Source organism: Nelumbo lutea, chromosome 6, assembly GCF_056320005.1.
Source record: "Nelumbo lutea isolate HS-2025 chromosome 6, American lotus-T2T, whole genome shotgun sequence".
Lineage (NCBI taxonomy): Eukaryota > Viridiplantae > Streptophyta > Magnoliopsida > Proteales > Nelumbonaceae > Nelumbo > Nelumbo lutea.
The window spans coordinates 5,152,253-5,173,433 of NC_142689.1; the positions used below are offsets into that span (position 1 = coordinate 5,152,253).

At 38.1% G+C, this 21,181-nt stretch overlaps 1 protein-coding gene across 1 annotated transcript; it reads right to left on the bottom strand.

The window, feature by feature from the left end:
* Positions 1 to 6,814: 6,814 nt before the first annotated feature.
* LOC148846983 (inactive protein kinase SELMODRAFT_444075-like) lies at positions 6,815 to 14,492 on the bottom strand. The gene is made up of 9 exons (XM_088950384.1): positions 12,640 to 14,492; positions 11,866 to 12,020; positions 11,681 to 11,775; positions 10,529 to 11,571; positions 9,553 to 9,713; positions 8,133 to 8,209; positions 7,908 to 8,055; positions 7,600 to 7,749; positions 6,815 to 7,247 (listed from the first exon to the last, which is right to left on the bottom strand). Exons 1-9 carry the CDS (start codon positions 12,818 to 12,820, stop codon positions 7,008 to 7,010), a joined length of 2,250 nt encoding a protein of 749 aa, XP_088806510.1. The 5' UTR covers positions 12,821 to 14,492; the 3' UTR covers positions 6,815 to 7,007.
* Positions 14,493 to 21,181: the final 6,689 nt, after the last annotated feature.

A 21,181-nucleotide genomic window follows, 5' to 3' on the forward strand; every position in this document is an offset into this window, starting at 1 on the left:
GGCCCACCCGTGAATTTAGCATTCTAAAATGGTGGCATAATGGCTCATGGCTGACTATAACATCTACTAATTAATAAAGTAGGCTAATTAAAGCCTCATCACCTTATCCATCCACCCCTCCATTTTTAATCTTGTGAAATGAGTGTGAGACAATGCAACCAAATAAGTTACATTTTGACGTTTCTTTTATTTCTCTTTATGTAAGCCAATGACCTTGGCTTACTTCCATGATCATTAATTAATACTGAGATAGAATAATTAGGGAGCAGGAAAGGATATTGTTTTCCCATCAAAATAAGCTTTTATAATATAAACCAACAGACAGATGGTGATTGAAATAACCCAATACAATATAATATATATAACCCATCCAAGGAGGGCAGAAGATCTGTCTGAGACTTCTTTCCTTAGTCCTTCTGATTATTAAAAAAGTTATATATTTATATAATAATATTAGTATAAATAAAAATTCCTTTTCAGATAGGTGTATCTTAATTTCCCTACTTGCTTTGGATTACTTAATGATATCATTGTACCTGCTGTCTCCACCTTGTTAAGTAATATTAGTTTGTGATTTCCTAATCCAATGCATTTGAAAGACAAGTTGGGAATATTTTATCAACTGCCACTCACTATTTGTACTATAAAAAATAATATGAAAACACTGTTTGCCTACTGCATCATTACCTATTTGGTAATTTTATGGAGTGGAATCTTTCCTAAACAAAGAAAAAAAAAAGAAAGGATCATGGTATCTGAAGAGATCTTCTACACTTGTTTGACTTGATTTTTAATTACTTCATATGTAAGTGCCTTCTACTACTTAAAAGTTTTTTTTTTTGGTAGCAATCATTAACACAAGTTGGGGTTTCCCTTTTCAAGCCATGCAATTCTCTATCTTCAGGAACAAAATCAGAGAAAATATGGATTCTACCCAAATGGCCGTTTACTCTTCATGTTCATTATATTGAAGAGAATTATTTAAGAGATTATCTAATGACCCTTCACAGAATTAACTCAACAAAAGGCTTTTCTAAAGTTAATGAAAGTTTTCCCATTTCCTACCCTCTGATTTGGGGCTTCAACTTTGATGGAAAAGTAAGGGCCACTAGGGATTTTTCTTTTTCTTCCATTACATCAGTGCTCTTACAAGGAGGAAACTAATACTTTGAGGGATCCGGTTGATCCGACGTCTCGTTCTAACTTCTTTGAAGTACAACAACGACTTTGTACTAGTAAAGTATTGAGTAAAAGCATCTACTATGCACATGTGCAATTTATTATTGACACATATGACATGGTATTTGGATTTAACTTTTATTACAGGGATAGAAATCAAGGCAAGTATCCACTTTATATAAGCCTCCATAAGAGGGTAATGGGACTGGAATCCCGATCTTTGAGGGAACAGGAACAAACCAGCTAATATGTCAGCCGAGCTACCCCTCAATATCCACTTTATATTGTATTAGCGTAAATACATCTATGATACTAATTATATGATTTAACACAATCAAAGCAAATATCCACTTTATATGAACCCATTATAGTTAGATGTTTCTGTTGCATAAAAGAGTTCTTTTATGGTGAATATCTCGAATCTTCTACAATTCTACTCGTTATACTGGGGCATGGTGTATCATCACTGTTGGGTGCAGCATCCCTGTATACCCATGGCGTTGGCACTGCTTGTGAGTTGTGAGTTGGGTAGGCCTAACCAGGCCAGGCTGCTGGGGCTTGGTGGCTTGCAGTTTTGCATACCAATTAAACAATCTGAACCCAGATGAGAGTTGAAAGCATGCATTGAACCCAGATGAGAGTTGAAAGCATGCATCCATTAATTATTCACAAACATTTGGACAATCCAAATCAGCACTCCATATGCCACGTGTAAAGCGTATACGTCACCAATAAATACTACTCTACCTAAACATTTTGATGGATCATCCATTCATCCTTCTAGCTAAAACCGACAATCTTACCAGGTACGTGCCTTAAACTGTTGAAAACCACCAATTCGTAGGCCAGGTGGAACCCACTATACAAAGCGTCCAAGTCTTCCATGGATTATACGCATAAAGAGAGAGAGAGAGAATTACCAAATATTCACAATTACTTACACCAATATATAAGCCCATTTGGTAGAGAGTTGGAACTGTGAAGGACAAGAGATTTTTTCTTCTATGTATATATTAATATATAATATTGTCCTGTCCTCCACACAATAAATAATTAGTTTAATAATATTGAGGCAATGCAGCAAGAAATGATTCTGCAAACGCCAATAACATTCTCTTTCTTTCTGTTTTCTTGATAAAAAAAGAAAAAGAACGAAGGTGCTCCCCTCCAGAGTCCAGACAGTAGTACGTACTGAGACCCGTGAAAAGAAAGCATAGGACAAGGTTTTTTGAGGAGTCCCACCATGTCTGTGGAGCGAAGGAAACCCAAGAGTTGCATAAACTTTACCTAATTCCCCTCCCACCCGGCCGTTTAAGTGTGTTGTTTTTAATTTGCCAATTTCAAAGCCTGAATGCATCCACAGAAAAAGGCAGAAGATTGCAATCAGTATTAGCTAGTGAATTCCAAGTGTTTGTTGATCTCGTTTTCTTTATTCTATATACGAAGATGCCATTAATCATTAAAAAGTAGGGCTGAAGTCTGGACATGGTAGCAGAAACCCAATAGAAGTTTTGAGACTAAAGTAAAGTTGAGAATTGGCAGACAATTAAGTTCGTTCTTGCAAAGCCACAACCACAACCTCAACCACTAGTAAATTTGCACATTATTATGTCACCAGAGCTGAGTCCAAGCACGCAAGTAGAGTTACATCATAACCTATTTTGTTACTTTGGTGGTAGAAGAATGTTGCAGATCATCTATTGATGTATATGAAACTTGATTTTTTTATTTTATTTTAATGTTTTATTTATCTCTTTATTTTAGCCTCTCCTTTTGTGCAGCAGACAAGCAAAAGAGACCATAGTTTCTGTTTAACTTAGTTAAGACTGACTCACTCTCTCTCTCTCTCTCTCTCTCTCTCTTTATAGTATAGCCCCCATAGTGTCAACTCTATCAAGTATAGTCTATAGAACACATTCTCTTACTACAATTCTCTCAATGTAGTAAAACAAAGGGCCAAAATAGCTGAGGGGGAGAATGTAGATTGATTTCCTAATACTAAAAAATGTTGACTTGGAGACTTTGAGCTGTGGAATTTTCATGGGTACATCGAACTTCACAGTTAGAATATATAAATAAAGCCAATCTGTATCCGAATCATCTTGTCCACAGGAGTAGCTACAATATTATTGCTCTAGAGCTTCCTCAGTCCATCTTATCAAATCCTCATGATTATCAAGAGATTTCAATCCAAGGGTTTTAGAATAAGAGCCAGTATTTTGCTCCTAAGCTAGTGAATGAGACAATTCATGATTCTAACAAATACGGAGGTGCATCCATCTTCTGGAGAAAGATGAAAAGCTGAATCTCATCCCACTACACAATTTGCAATAGTGTATTGCAGATACTGTGTTGTCAGCTTTAAGTCCCTTAATCACAAGGCACCCAATAACAGACAATAACAAAAGAAAGATAATTGGATGATTGTTGGATCGTTCTTCCAGAAGAAAAAACTAATAAAGATAATGGCTTCTTTATATGAAGCCATAAAAAAAGTATTTTTTTGTTGTCTGTTCCAATCAGAAGATGCTAACACAATCAGCTAGTTCTGGTCAAATATTGTGACTCTTCTTAGAGCTTAGAAAATAGAGAGATTGCACTACTTCAATAGTGGTTACAAAACAGATTTAAAAGATATAAATGAAGAGATATCCTAACCATATCTGATCAAGATAAGATCCCAATCTAAACTACTAATATAAATCCTAATCTAGTTGAGATAATATAATGCACCCAAGTACACTTTATTGAATTGATATCCTAACAACTCTAATATGCATCTGTTGGGCAAGTAAAGGAATGTAGGTTATGAATGGAGTTTTCTGGGTTTGATGGGGTCAATCAAAACTTAGACAAATTCAGAAACAAAAGCTGGGAAGCTGTTTCCAGAGAAACCAAAACTTCCATGGTCATCTTGTGTTTGCAAAATTGGTTCTTGTAATGTGCTTGTCCCATGGAGAACTGCTAAAGAAAATATAGTAATCATCATGTAGTAAGACAGTTCCATTTCTTTTTCTTTTTTTTTTTAATCTCTTTCAAATGAAGGGTAGCTTTAAGGAAATTTTACTTGGCGATAAGAAGCTATACAGACCTAGTATTCACCCACATCCTATAGGGTGTGGGGGTAATAGGTCCAAAACCAACACCACTATTAATCAGTTCCAACTCATTAGGACCTCTGTTTGGATGAAATTTTCCTTTTGAGCTTTGGGCTGTGGAAAATTAAAAACGAACCAAAAGTGTTCTGACTTTTGAGTGTTTTGTAAGAATTTCTTTTAAAAACATAACAATTTAAAGTCAAAATATTTTTAAGCCCCCAAAACCTAAAATTGGGGCTTTAAAAAAAAAAGTACAAATTCTGAAATCCTAAAGCTCATCCAAATACAACCTAATATGATGAATTTCATACTAGTGAATGTTGAATGTTATATAAAACCCAATATATTATCCAAATTCTAGTTCGGGATAGATTTGGTACTGACGCAATCGTTATTGGGTATCATAAATTGGACCCAGATTCAACCATCTGATTTAGAATCACAGATCTGGGCTTATAATTCAAGGCGTAGGTCTTTATCGGGGCAGCCAGCCCACACCCCTGTACTAGGCCCACACATACGATGGAGGGTCCAAATCTGGGCTTCAAAATCTCAAGGCCTAGTAGACCAAGCCTGGTATGTATACATATGCAATATATTATATTATATTATACTAAAATATGTAACGTTAGATCTTAGGCTGCATTTAGCATTCCTTACTTTAAAGACTTGTCTCCTTTTTGCTCTTAAAAGTTAAAATGCCCCTTTGAATTCCAATGTCCCTATGATGGGCCAGCCCGGTTCATTGACTGGTGAACCTATGAAGATAGTCAGGACATTGCCATTATACCGCATTCAAACACAGCCCGGCCCATGATGACCCCCGCATGTGATCCTATTCAACTGGGCCTGTGCATTCAACCTGTACTCTTGAGTGGATTTTAGATTGGGCGATTTCTTATAACGGTTTTCTAAGGTCTCTCTCTCTCTCTCTCTCCAGTCTTACACAGCAGTGTCCAGACTCCAGATCACTTGAAGTTGTATGGAACTAGAGTTGGTGAGCCACTCACCCAGATTCAGAAAACTTGGATGTGGTCATACAAGATCATTTCATGCTCCTAAGTCCTATCTCTGGAAGATCTGGGACAGTTTCTCATGTTGGGTTGGGAATATAAATTGTTCTAAGCACTTGATCAACTTAAGGCTCAGTTTGGAAGGAGTACAAATGCAAATATGTAGAATGCAAAACCTTATATTTTGTATGCATTTATACTCTTTCCAAAATGAGCCTAAATGGCTGTTAAGATTTTGGGGGTGGTGGACAACATGGTTGGTTTTGTTTTTGAAAACAAAGACAGCTGCTACATCGGCAAAATTATATTGTTTTTGTTGATATGGCAGTTGTTTTTTACTGTTTGTTTTTCAAAAATAAAACCATTCCACGTAGGTTCCCCACATCTTAATGGAGGTATTTTTATTTCTACTCAGATACGTTGCTGTATCTTCTCTCTAGGACTCTGGGTGTTCTGTTCCTCGTTATCAGATCATCTCTCATCACACATCAATACTTTGGATACTTGTTATAATCATCCTGATGTCAACTAAAACGACCTTTTGAGGGGGCATTTGCCAACTGGAAATAAAAGGTCAGCAGAAAAAGAGTGATAATGGCATCCAGAGTGAATTTGATTTGCCAATTCCAAAAGGGGCAGAATATTCGCAATTTGGAGAAAGGATTTTTTGCTGATTTTGAATGATTCTGATCTTAGAAATCACTGAGATCCATAGTTGTTCATGTGGCGAACAGCCCCTAAAACTAAAAGACTTGCATTTTTATCTAGTTAATACCTTCACAAAGATTTAATGTAGTCTTTCAAAAAACAAAGATTTAATGTAGTTAAAATTTTCTTTTGATTTACAGGAAATATAAAACTATTGTAGAATGATTCCGTATCTTCTATTGTAGAAAGACGCCAACTAACCATCTGAAACTCCCTATCTCCTACCCACATGGTTTTATCACATTCCTACCCCCATGAATGAAACGAATTGTTCCCAATGCACGCTGTATTGTCTTGTAGGTAGGGATTTGGGAACAGTTGCTTGAAGCCCATCTGATCAATTCTTTATGCAGTACAGATATTGGGATCTTACGGTTGAGTTTGGTTTGTGAATAATTCTTAATTGCCAGCATCATTAGTCAGAGCCCATTAGTCATGACTCATGCTCAACTCAAATGGTTACTAAGAAAATTTTATATCCTTGGGATGTTTGTTCATCCAATCTACCTAATTGCTGGTCTTTGTGAAGATGAAGCCATGAAGAGATAAAAGAGATCAAGTGGCGCCTTTGTATGAACATGGGGTTCATTTGGTTCTCTTCCCCAGACTCCCAGTTTGGCTTATGTCGGTCCCCTATTCTAGCAAAAAAAAAAAAAAAAAAACTATCAGAACCCAGTCAACCATTTTTAATCGTTGATCTTGTACATTTTAGTTATGTCGGTCCCCTGTTTTGTTTATCTTTCCCCTCCCGGACTTTTATAAAAGAAAACAGAACTAGAATCTACTGATAATATTGGGGGGATAAGATCGGCAACATCCCTCTAAAAACTGGCTCTTGATTTACATGACATCAACCTTAACCAACATTGGCATTTAGTGACAGTTCCCTTGATACCTCAAATGAATTACAAACTACAATTTCCCTACTACTATACAGGCATTGGATAAGGTAAAAAGCAGTAAGACCCAATAAAAGGAAGATGAAAAACCAAAATACAAGCATTGTGCCTTATATATCATCCTCGCATGAGGTTCTTGTCTTGTCCCTCTCCCAGTAAGCAGACCTTAGTGCATCGTAGGAGAATTTACCTGACACTTCTGATACATCATTCGACATTGGACCACTATAAGATTGGTGGAGTTGCTGCTGCTCCGTCCAAATTCTTCCACTCCGGCTTCCCACATCATACCCAGGTGTAGACATGTAATTGGAGTCCATGACCATGTCACCCTCCAAGATGCGAAGGACCTTTTTGAAGGACACACAAGAAAAATATAAGCTTTGGCTAAATTGCAGTTAATAGCAATCTAAGAAATGGCATTAAGGCATAAGGTATGAGGATCTAGTATATCCATTGCAAATATCCCAAGGAAAAACCGCAAAATTGTTGGCTGCAACCTTTCTCCATGTGAAAATACATTCATTTTCGGAGGACGAGGTTTAATCTTCTCAACTTTAATAAACTAGCCAAGTTGGATGAGGTCTGATTAATTAATATGGAGCAGAATGGGCATAATTATTGATGACACTGTTCTATGAAATTTGCAGCAAATACCAACTCATTGAAGGATGACATGACAGCCAGTTGCTCTTTTTTTACCTGAGACATACGGGGCCTTGAATGGGGATCCCGTCGGATGCACAAGGATGCAGCATGCAGCATGCACAAGACCTCCTGTTCTGAATAGCGGTTTCCCAAGCGTGGGTCCACCAACTCATCAATTGCATATTCTTCCAGTAAAGGTCGTGCCTGCTCCAAATTTTTAACATGAGCAGCAATAAAAAATCATCATTTGCATCAAGGGACAAGATGAAATGGGAGTTTTCTCTTATGTGCATTTTACTTGAGTCCATCCTAATTCTTAGTCCATCAATGTGCATGTTAAACTAGATGTATCTGCATCGTACCCATTCAGTAAGGCACTGCTGGCCCTTAGGCCGGTTGATATCAACTGCTTTCCGTCCTGTGACAAGCTCTATCAATACTACTCCAAAGGAATATACATCAGCTTTTTCTGTAATTTGACCACTTTGAGCATATTCTGGAGCCAAATACCTAGACAGGCAAAATAGGTGACTCAGTTTCTCCATATATCAACAGCAAAATTTAGAACTTGATCCCTCTTAAGTTACCCGAATGTTCCAATTACTCTTGTTTCCACACCCATGTCTCCATCAGGCTGCCATCTAGCCAGGCCAAAATCTCCAACCTGAACAAACAAAAGATTGTGTCACATCAAATCCTACTGTTACAGGTGTACAAGAAAAAACACCTCATGAACCAGCAAACATAGAAAAGAAAAACAATGTGTTCTAACAAATGTAAATGTGGGAAAACATTGAGAATAAAACGTGCTTTGATATACCTCTATATGCTTTCATTCCCCTGCAAGTATTTATATTCTATGCTTCTGATATTTAGATCTTACTAACCAATCAAGTTGATCACCAAGAGAAATGGATCAAGTGCTGTTTGGATGATTTTTCATTTACAATTTACCATCCAAGAGCATCCTACAAACTCATGTACCTCCAATTGATTAAGAGGATGAAACCTTGATCTTAGTCAATGGAGTATTAATGTGACTGTAAATAATTTATTGATGGATTGGGTTTAAGGGCATTTGTGGACCTTTTTGTACATTTCTATACACAACACAAGTTTATGCATTAGTAACTTATTCTGATTACTTCTCAAAAAAGTGAAGTGAGATCCATCCAATGATGGGTCCAGATTCTCTGAGTAAAGGCTTGTGGAAAGTTATGAGCACGGATCAAAATATCAAAACACCTGATACCCAAAGTTGGGCATCGGTGTGTACGGATATGACTGAAACTCTCCATTTTTGTTACTGTTTTTTATTTTATAACAATTATAGGGATGCCTTATATCATCCCAAGGTTTTAAAAGTTTTAAAATATGTTTGTACTGGTGTATCCATGTGTATCTGGGTGCACTGATACACACATTATACACCCGATACTTTGACAAATAATCAGAAAAAGCTACTAATGCTTAGGCTTATCATATTGATATGTTGATCCTTGATTATGAAGGGGCAAATTAAGAAAGAGAGGGCGTCTTGCCCTCCTTTTGATCTGTGGGTAGTTTCAGGCTCTTTTTGTACACGAGTTCAAGGCGCCTTGCCCTCCTTTTGATCATTAATACAATACTTTTCACACTGCTTATCAAAAAAAGAAAGAAGGAAAGAAATAAAAAGAAAGAGAGGGATGGGAATTTACAATGAACTAGTCATTGAGTCCAGACCCTGCCAGCTTCTTGTCAAATAAGCTTCTTAAAGGAGGTGAGAAGGGGGAACCGATAAAAAAGAATGGAGAGAAGGGTTTAGAAAGACTTATTTTCCACTTGATATCTTTCTATTCCACACTAGAAAAGTATGTCCTATACAGTCCAACATCCAGGGTAGTCTTAGAAACTTACAATAGCAAGTACATTTTTCAAAAGACAATGTGTTAGTTTAGAATGGGTGATAAAAGAATTGCAAGGAACACTCATGCATCGAAATAAGTCAATGAAGAAGTTGTGTCATACCAGTGGCTCAAAATCATGGGTGATTAGGATATTATTTGGCCGCATATCACGATGGACAATACAACCTACTCTACATTCTTCATGAAGGTATCGCAATCCTCGTGCAGCTCCCACAGCAATTTTTTGTCGTGCAGACCATTCTAATGGATCTCGATTACGTCCTGCAAATTTGCAAAAACTCTTGTTGATGACTTTCTAGAATACAGTAAAAAGCACAGCTTTTTAAATGCAAAAATATCCTTAATACATAAACATACTTACCAGGTTCTATGGGAAAGAGATTTGTAATTTTATATGTTTCAATTTTAAAGTTAAAGGATAGCAGAGAGGTTTGATCATCAGAATGGCAGCACAGAATAGGACCAGCACTACATATACCACTACCTACATGGTTCAGATAGGGGCTGGATAATGATGTCAATGCCATAAATAACAACTTGAAGGAAGATGAAAGTAACAGAAGTCATTTTTGTTAATTCCCTGAATATTAAATATAGGAGACACTTTTTCTGGTAAGCAAATTAGGGGTCATTGTTTGCTGCGATGGTTAAACCTTGGGCTGTCAAAAATGAGAACATGGGTTTGAGTCTGAGAATACCCACTTTGTGCCAAAATGCCAAAGCTTAGGTTATGATAATGTTTTAAATATATCAAACTTCATATAATAATGAAAATATAAAGCACCTTGTCATCATCTGCTTTCTACCAAAGGAGTTAATTCTGCCAATTATGATATTTGTAGTTCCCCTAGATAATGGGCTCTGTTTGGAAGTAGAAGAAGAAGAAGCAGAATAGGTCCAATAGGAGTGTAAATGGATCAAATTCAAATCAAATCAAGCAATATTTGAATTCAAATTCAACTAAACATTCAAATAGTCAATGCGATTAGGTTATGTTGAATCTCAAATTCAAAGACCCATTGCAGATGTGCCTTAGTTTTAAAATATTTTAGAATGAAACACATGGGAATAATTACCATAAAGATGAGAATCCAAAGACCCATTGCAGATGTATTCATAGACCAGCAACCTTCTTCTGTCCTCAACACAGAACCCAATTAACATCACAACATTACGATGCTGTGCACAGCTAAGAACCTCTACTTCTGAGCAAAATTCAAGATCCCCCTGAGAACTAGCAAGTTTGTGTTGTTTGACTGCCACTGCCTGGCCATCTGGTAGAACCCCCCTGTGAACCGATCCAAACCCACCTTCAGCCAAGAAATTTGCTTGTGAAAATCCACCTGTAGCAAGTTCCAGCTCAGCATAGCTGAACCACCTCGGAGGTTTTCCAAATACTGGTGCTTTGTGCTGACATATTGAACACAATGGAGGTGGACCTGGAGGTGCACTTCTGGGTAATGAAATGGCCTCTCTAACATTTCCACTGAAGTCCAATTCATGCCTATAATTCAGCATTCCAATTCCAGCTTCTCGATCAAGTTTAGAGAATTTCTCCAATAAGGCTTTGGTTGTGGAAGACTGAGCTTTATCATTCAATCTTTGTGAGTTTTCCTCGCTATGTTTTGAGGACTGGCGCCCAGAAGTAAGAAGTACATCCATCCATGGATGGAAGACTAAACTTGTTGAAGGAGAGCTTGGGTTTTCATTGTCTGTGTCAGAATTAGAGTCTTCTGGATTTCGGTGCTCCTTTGTAATTAAGGATTCTTCTTTTTTCAAATCACCATTTATTCCAGATATGAAAAATGGAGAAGTTCCTGGGTCTGAGCTTGACACAGAAGATGTTCCGGCTTCAGTTGCAGTAAATGGTGTCCCTAGCTCTGGACTACTAGTTGGAGTCACAACTGGGCCTCGGATGGAACTCAAAGGATCACTGTTGTTTTTTGGATGTTTTTTGGATGCCTCTTCTAAACCAGGGGGTAGCATGGATGGCGTTTCAGTTTCTTCCTTAGGTGAGCCAACCAAATTCAATCGAAGAACTTTTGGCTGGGATCGTTTCATGACCACAATGTTGCATTGCAGCTCTTCCATGCAGCGTTTCTCCTCATGTTTCAGCTGTCTGCACATGGAAAGGTTGAATAAGAGGCAATAAAACCACATCATATCATATCATAAACCAATGTACCCAAATAAATAACACCGTTTTGCACTATGTTGTTATTTATTACTTGTCCAGTACAACCCAGTTTGCTTGAACTCTCTTTGCTTCAGCAGCCACTGCCCCACATGGCGATCCAGAAACGATCTTTATCTTTACATTGATCTGGCAGAGGAAAGAAGGATGGAATCAAATCAACAGTCAAGAGAGAACATGCAAAGCATATAATGTAGGAGAACAAAGTTGGGTACTCACGTTGTTTGGATCATAAACATCGTGGAGCTGAAGCATCATTTGAGAGCAGGAATCAGTAATATCAGACTTCTGCTCTGAACTTGTCCCTGAGTGAGATTTCCGGTGACCATTGGCACAATCTCCAGAAAATCTTGGAAAACCCCATAGTCTTCTACCTGAAAAACAGAATATAAGCATACTATTGCCCATCCGTTTCATTTTCTGGAATATTAATAAAGTTGGGCACATAGAAGAAAAAGAAAGATTAAAATTTTAATAGAAAATCAGATATGGGCTTAAAAAAAGGCCCTCCTGAACAACTGATCTTTTTGAGTTCCATGATCCATTATGAGAAAGTCAGGATCTTGGACTTGGCACTCAAAATTCGGCCAAACGTGGTTGAGTTACCTTCTTGGCCGAGCCCAAGATTTCAAAATTACCCAAGACGACATCGTCATGCCTACACAGATGTGGCGTAGTATCAAGTGTTTGACATTCCCATAATAAAGTCAATTTCAAAGTTGACCAAAAGAACTAAACTCCGAATCGCCAAGGCAGAAACAGAGCACAAACTCTGGAAATTTCTGTCATTACAGTTGTAAGTCCGTGGCTATTGATAAGAACAAAAGATGTTAATAAAACAACTCGTGGCAGATCAGCCAGTTCAAATACCCATTTTAGCAACGAGCCTTTACTTAAAAAAATTGCTCAGTAGATGAATCCGGAGGAGAGATTGCGGGATGAAAGAACGATTCGAGAAAGAAGAAGAAAAAAACAAGAGATAAGGAATGGTACCCGAGCTATGACCAGGGCCGACCACCAGTAGCGTTATACAGTCTCCAGGTTGAACAACATGGGTCAAGGCCCAAACGAGCGCACCCCTTGGGATTTCCTTGGATGCCTTGACGGCAACGACAACCTTCTCAGCAACATCCGATCCCTTGTCTTGCTTCCCATGTTTCTGTTGTATACTCATCCTAAGTTGCAATTTCAATCCTTGTGTTCAGCAGATGCACTCCATCAGACCAATCTACAATGTCTTTTCCAATAATACCAATCACGGGTGACTAGAGGCTTTGAACTTAAGCAGATAAAATGGCAAGAAAAGCAATGACGAACGGCGCCTCAAGATGCTTTTACAGAAACGAGCTCTAAATTGAAAGACCTCCACCCTAGTCTTCCCTTTGATAACCCCTTTTGTGAAACCCTAAAAAGGTCAGCAGATTGAACTCTTTAAAGTTTAAACTTTAAATCAATCTTTATTTTCTTCTCTTCCCTTTCCCTTATTGATCCTCAGAAAATCTTGCATGCATATTCCAGATATGGAAACAACGATCTTAAGTGGATCTTCCCTTGAGGACCTTATAAAACCAAAGATTTTGAACAGAAAAACAAGAGAGTTGCAGCTAAACCATCCCTGCTCAACTTCAATGGAGTAAATAGCTCAGAAGCTCTAAATGAAAAGACGTCAGAAGTAGAACAACTGTTTCTCATAAAAATGTACCGTGTACTGGACGTGGAAACGACACCAGCTAAAGCAGATCTCACTGTCTACCACAGTAGCTACGTCTCATTCGAACCTTCAATCACAGAGTCAACCCGTGAAACAAACAGAGCTTCAATAGCGTGGTAGAAGAAAAGAGCTGGTTTCCGATAGAAAAGAAAAATAAGGAAACGACGATCACAGTATTCATCTACAGGATTTCAACTTGGCATCATCATGTCTAATCAAGACGATAAAACCATCGAAACGACGCGGTAAATACTTTGCTCAACATGCTTACTTGTAAGCCGCGATTCTAATAGAAAAAACCGCTCTACACGCCTAACGTCTGAAGTGTCACGATTCACGACCAATTAACTATAAAACTAAACAACTCGTTTCAGTCCGAGAACCTTAAACAGATTCACTCGAGAACCTCCAAATTGAACATCACCATCTGGACAGAGCAAGAAGCTTGAATTGAGAATCTTATTTAGTTTACCATTCGAATCAGAACCACGAAAGACCTTCCAATTGGCAGAATGGAGAAATTTCCAACAGTGAAAGGACCCTGAAATCTCCGAATCTGAAACTCTAACAGCGCAGGAGCTCGATTCTCGCAATGAAAGCACCGCACCACGTCAGTCAAATCTATCCGCTACAACCATCGGAAAAATCAGATCAGTCGGAAGTAGACCACATTTCTCTGCAAGCATCTGAACTAGAAGCCTTGGATTTCAAGACCTTTGAAGACAAGCGAAATTGATCCAAAAAAGAAATCAAAAGCCAGCTCAGTCCAGACTTGTTATGATCGAGATTTCTTCCTCGCTCCTTTCACATCAAACAGCACAAATACGCCAACAGATACGGAGATAAATGGAGGGAAAAAACGCGAGCGAGCGAGAGAGAGAGAGAGTTCAACTACCTCACCTATCGGTAAACTACTGGTAAATAGTAATACAACGAAATAATGAAAACAAAAATCAAAGAAAAGATGAAAACAAGTAAAAATCTCTTCCCTCCTCCACACTCAAAAAGGACTCTGCAACTGCGAAACTCATCTCAGTCATCTGCGTGCCTCAGCCTGAAACTTGAAGGATTTACTGCAAACAGGAAACAGCCATCGCGAGTATTCAAAACAACCTCACGTGTGGTTGATTCTGGTAAGTAGATACAGTCAGGTTGGAATTATTAAAGTGTGAGTAGATTCCAATCCAGTGGGTCTGGTTTCATATTATGGTATCTAGATTCCAGATGAGATGGAGGTCAGCATCGTAAATAAGAAGTAAATCCGAGGGCTAATATTCCCGTGGGTTCTGGCTCCCTGTTCGATTTTTGAACTGCCAGCCATAAAAATCGTGACATTAACCACCTGCTCAGGTTAGCAGGGCCATTCAATTCAAAGTCCCCCCCCCCCCCCCCAAGCCGTGGACCGCAGTTACTGCTATCATCTCTCTCTCTCGTATTCCGCTATAGCCCCAGGCCCAGGGCGGGGCCCTCTCGCCGTTATCTATCTCCGTCGAGTTAGCTGACCGGCTGACAACCACGGAAAGCAGCAGCCAGTGCGTAAGACGTAAGCGTAAGGGCCAAAGCTATCATATATTCAGAGCCAGACGACAACGGACGTCTTCGGACTGTTCACTAACGGCGACGTCACCCTGAGACGGGCCTGAGCTGAGCAACTCCCCCCATGTGTAAAGTTGCGTAAACATAATCAATTCACCTGATCCGAGCTGCGTGGGTCTGCCTCGGCGACGGTGACTCAACGGCGAAGCTTTGACGGCTGAGGTTTCCACTTTCCGGTTTTTGGCGCCATCCGCGGATCGTGTCCCCACTCCCAAAGAGTTCGAAGCTCCGAAAGAATTGATTATGTGTCTCGAGGCGCAATAAGATAGCGTGAGACACATTGATTGTCTCTCTTTGAATTTACGTTAACGAGAAATCAAGACTATCAAGTCATCATCGATGACCTACTATCACGTATTAATTAATTAATTAATTAGTATGCAATATATGCACGCGGAAAAGGCTGTTTTGTCTGTTTCTTTGAATAAGTAATAGATTAATAATCCAACGACCCGGAATTTTATGGGTTAATTAATCAACATTAATGGTATGGACTATTGAATGAGGGTGGGCCCGATCGTTGAAGGGAGTGGCTGGGATTGCATTGCATGTGCAAACTCACTGGATGATGTTGATTGCATTTGCACGTGTAGGTAGTAGTATGATGTGGGATGGATTTGATGAGTATGATGTGGAATTGGGAGTTTAGTGTTAATTTGGTTGTAGGAGTAATGATGGACCGGTCCTAAAGCATCTATGCATGTGGGTAACAGTAGGAACCGGCCAAAAGCATGATTATGTTGCAGAACCGGCCGAGAATTGTCCTTGTTCTTTACCCAAATTTCTCAGCGTAGGAAACTTTTTTTGTTCGAAGAGTAGCCATCAAAACAACTTGTTTGATAAAGGGTGGATGGAGATAAATCCAGAAGGATAATGATGACGATGATGATGTAACAAATCACATCAGAACGTCAAGCAAAGAAAGGGGAGGAAAATTAACCCCAATTGATCCTACCTGCAGCACTGCATGGTATTAGCTAGCTTTAATGAATTCTGATACCGTCCGACTGTCCGAGCCCTGCTCTAACTAGATCCTGCGTCGTGTGGCGCACGCGCAGCAGCTCAGTCTCAGAACTCAGAGGCAACCTGATGTCATTCAGCAATAAAAAGACAATTTCCTAGGCCCTCCTCAAATTCCGTTGACATAAGTTGATCTTCAATTTAATGAAAAGAAAATCTCTCCCGGTCAATTTTTAATATGGAGAGATATTCTTTATGTATGGCTGCACGATGTGTTTTCAATATGTTTGCACACTACTGCTTTGTTTTTACCGTATGGCTCAGTTTGGGAAAAGTACACAGAGTGTAAAACCTAACATTTTGTATTATTTTGGATATATTTGTATTTATATATTTTTTAAATTAACTATAAAACTTAATTTGAAGAAAATACAAATTAAATGTAAATATATATATAATATAAATACATATAAAATAATACAAAATATAAAGTTTTGCATTCTATATTTATACTCCTTTCAAATGGAGCCTAAGACACATTGTTATATAGTACTGTGTTAAAACAACAAAATCAAAGTTTTCACATATTGTTATGGCCCTACCAATATAAAGTAATGTATTGGTGGGGTCATAGCAATATATCTAAGGCTATGATTCTCGGTTTTAGGCTTTTAGCCCTGTCCTAAGATATGTGTGAGAGCAAAAGTGAACTCTTGGCCAAGGGGTCCACTGCATGGCAAGAGCTTGCAGAAAAACTGATGAGGAGCATCTCCTGGCAAAAGTGAGCAGTCCATCACGAGGGTGGAGGACACATGGATGGAAGGAATTGGGATCTCTTCCATCAAACGTACCTCACAGCATGTTTCAGTCACACACATTGAGACTATCTTTTATATTTGTATATTATTATTCATAGAAGATGTTTTTCATACATGGCGGGGTGTAGCTGTGAAGTCCATATAGGGAATATTCTGTTAGAGGCAGATCGGAGCAAATTAAGGACTGAGATGGAAGAGGGGCATTTATAACCCCGTCTCCTTTTTTTCCACAAACATCACGTCAGTGGAGAGTTTTGGTTAATTCTACCTACAAAGTCACTTATTTGGAGAATAAGAAAAATCACGAGATAAAAGATCAAATCCAATATACCAAGTTAATGGGTCGAAGAATTACACTTTTTAGATGTTTTAGTATTAATAGAGAAGCTTATTCTTATATTTACTATTTTAATTGGTAAATAAAAATATAAAATCTTCGTGAAAAGACACATATAATGTATTATTTTCACATTATAAAATCAAATTTAACTTTTATAACCTACATTACAATTGAGGCATTATAATTGTACATTAGCAATACAGGGTCTAAATTCTTGGTCTAATCTATTATTATCCATAAAAAAAAAAAAAAAAACTCTTAGTCTAATCTATATAGAGTGAAAGATGCTAGAAAATATTTTCCCTGACTGGCTATAGAATTTGGATCTGGTCTCAATACAGGTCTCAACACACGTTCCCAACAGCCATTACAGCCGTACATTCGCAACATCTCCTTTGTTCTTGATGGAGAGATATTTTTTATAGCTTCTATGGTTGTTGGAACCAAAACCCTAGTTTTGGGACCAGATCTGGACTCTGGCCATAGGACTACTATAGGTAGTATTTGTCTATTTGGTATTTGGTATGTATATAAACCAAAATATTCTATTGCTTTAAAGTTTGTTTGAATCATACCAACCCACATTTAAATGTGTTTGAGCCGAAATTATAAGTATAAAAAATAAAGGAGGGCGGGCAAGCTAATATCCTTCTAAACCACTAGAGGATATATGGTTTTGGAAATTCAAAACTGGGTGGGGCCTTTCAAGCAATTAGGAATTAGACCTTTATACATGAATGCCTATACTTGTCGAATAAATGCAGTGGTCAGAACAATATATACCCTTAAATTAACATAATCTGTCAGGAATTTCTCAGGCTTTTTCATTTTAATGATCAACCTAAAAGCTTAAGTTGTTAGATAAGGTCTTTGAATAGGTTAATATTCTGTAACACGTCTTTTCACACAAAAAATCTTTTGGGTTTGAAATGTGAGCAAATACAAACTCACACATACCTTGTGCTTAATAATTTAATAGGGTAATGAGAATTGGACTTTAGACCACTTTGTTAAAGTAGCTCTGATACCATCTCAAAGAACCATCCAACGTAAAAGTTTAAGCCGTTAGATGAAGTTTTTAAATAGGTTGATATTCTCTGACATAGCCTAAAAGAGGGAATGGTCATTCTCTCCTCTCCCTCAAGAATGAAATCTCATTCTATCTGATTTTAATTCCCATTTGGATTCCTGTCTAAATCAAGCAGACTATAAGAATATACTGTTGTGATTCTTATTTCAAAAGATTTTGATTCCAATTCGATTCCCATTCTAATTCCTCTAGCTCTAAATCAAACAGTTTTAACTTTTAACTCTTACAAACTCGATAACTGACCTATAGGGAAAGAGCAAATCCTGGACACCGTCACAATCCATGTAGCATAATTTTGATTTTTGACAGCCATCCTTTCATAAATAGGATATTTTGAATCATTGAAAGAGTCCGCTTTAAACTCTAAGGTAGAGAGAATGTAACTAGTGAAAGTAAATAAAGCAAGGGCATTGCAAGTTTTGGAGTTCACATTCACAGACCGTCCCTGTAGTTTGTACACACAAATTAGAGGATGAGGACCCACCATTTCATAGAATCATCACAACCAAAACCCAACCGCCTAGTTTGATCTTTATCACTTTTGGGGCTGTAAATCAAAGTCCAGTTCATGTGTTAAAGAAAGTCCCAGAACCAACTCGCCATCATCTTCTTCTGATTGATAAATGCTTGTTTTGTGGGTCTCCATCAACCCCAATGAAACCCATTCTACAAATAGCACAGATCGTTCTCTCCAGGACATGTGTCTGCACAATTTTCTCATGTTGCCCTTTTTGATAGAACTCAAATCAAAGTGAAGGCTGCCTGAGTGAGGAAAGTTTAGCTGAACGCTTTTGCTGTTAAGCGGGCTGTGAAATCATTGATAAAATTAATAATACTGGTGTAAAACCTCAACATTAATTCCACAGCTAAAGCATTAATCCTAATTCGATACAGAGGGCTGTAATTAGGGTGGTGAATTTGATGGAGTCTGGATCTCCTATACATTGATCCCTGTACATTTTCCTGTAAATCAAATAAAAGGATGCCATGTCGGGAGTGTAACATGGACGAACTTTGCATATGCGAGTGGAATTAACGGTTCCAAACGTCCTCCCATTCCATTTTTTTTTACTGAAAAAAAAAAATGGAACTTTGCATATGCGAGTGGAATTAACGGGACTGTAATTCCACTTTTTTCTCTTCCTCTTTTGCTGAAAGCCTTTTTTCTCAACGAATGGGCATCAGACAAATCAATGGAAAACAGCATGCCTGAACATGGCATACCATTGATCTAGAATGAAATGTTTGAGATATATGAAATATACACCAATAAACTTCTTTCATACAAAGCATACTTGAGCATTGCGTACCACCGACGGAAGCGAACCAATGGAAAAACTGCATACTTGAGCATTGCGTACCACCGACGGAAGCGTGAAGCAAAAAATGCTGCTCTTAATATTTGTTCAAATGATGAGGCCCGTTATGGCTACCATAGATAGAACCTTGTATGTCAATGTATCTTCAAAATCAATGTGTGTGCCTGCAATCCAACCTCCCTTGTCTTCTATTGAATACATAGGCTGACGTTGTTGAAATTTAGTAGCAACTCTTTGATTGAATGGACTTATAGAGAGAAACTAAATATACAATTCCGAATGTGTACATGATAAAGCTTAGGCTTCTTGTCCTTCTGCAACGAGTCATTGTTCATGTAAGACAAGTCTTCTTTGAGGAGTTCAAGGGCCCTGCTCCGCTCCTCAAGTTAATGTTATCAAGATTCCCATCATTTTTTTTTTCCAGATTTAACTTTTGATATTATAAACAATTTTCAAACCTTGATAGCAAAGTGTTCAACAATAATTGGTTTATACTCGCTGTAACTCTCAATTTTTTGAGTTGATTCAGTTATATTACAAAACCTAAATCACTCCCCTTCATAACTTCCACATCCTGAACAGGAATAAAGGGAGTAGAATAAACTCAGTCTAAAGTCAAAGCCTTACAGTAATATTTTTGGTGTGAAAGCCTTTAAACCTTTATCTCCTGTTTTTATTTAATTTAAAATTTAATGTAAATTTTAATATATTAAAAATAGGATGAAAGGACGTTTTGAAACATCCATTATTGTTACTTCTACATGCAAGTTTTGCCCATATTGAGATGTTGATATGACACTCTCTCATTTGATATACAGGAAGATCTACAAGATCAATGTACAGGAGATCCGGATTGAACTAAGGTTTGGCTGAACGGAATGGCTTTTCAGCATCCATGTATTTAAATATTGAAATGAAATGTCATCATTAATTTCACAACCTGCTGAATAGCCATCGCGTTGAGCTAATCTGAATTCTAATTTGATAGCTGCCTAAAGTCTAAGCATGGATTAGCTGAACTTAATATCCCGATGGGATAGCCTTGGACTAAAGCCTAAAATCATGACCTTTGGATGTATTTTGGGAATCCACTTTCGTCTTGATCCAATTCAAGGTAGGATCAAAGGGCTATGATTAACAGTTTTATCCCAAGGCTACGCCAATGGGCATAGCAGATATTTCTGGCTGTCAGCCATGAAGAGGGAGGGTAGGTGTGGGGCATAATCATTGATTACACAGCAGCCCCAGCCATAAGTTCAACTAATCCCGGCTCATGAGGAGAGACATAGTTTAAGAATTAGGAATTATGATGCTTTACAGCTTAAGTGGGTATGAGAAAACAGAAAAGAAGTCGAATTCAAGAAACTGGTAGTGATGGAGATGTAAAATATTGAATTGTTGGCAACAAAGTCATTCATTGTTGGCCGGAATCCAATGCCATGTTCTCTGATCGGGGGACACTACTTATTTTATGAAGTGTGTCAACTGTGAAGAGATTTCGCTACTAACTTAACTTTGAAATTGGGATGCATTCCTGTGATGACTTCAATATAATCAATGGCACAGTGTGGACTACATGGAGCATTGTTGCTGAATGGTGCACCCCACAAAGTCATGACTCATGAATCACCCACCATGCAAAATGCCAACAAGGACTTTGTATGTTGGTACTAGCTGGGCCTTCTGGGCGAGGGCGACTGG

Coding starts and splice junctions, on each gene's coding strand:
- LOC148846983 (XM_088950384.1), bottom strand. CDS start 12,820: ATGAGTATACAACAGAAACATGGGAAGCAAGACAAGGGATCGGATGTT. Junction 7,750..7,907: donor AGCAGTGCCTTACTGAATGG/GTACGATGCAGA, acceptor AATTTGGAGCAG/GCACGACCTTTACTGGAAGA. Junction 7,248..7,599: donor CAAGGCCCCGTATGTCTCAG/GTAAAAAAAGAG, acceptor TCCTTCAAAAAG/GTCCTTCGCATCTTGGAGGG.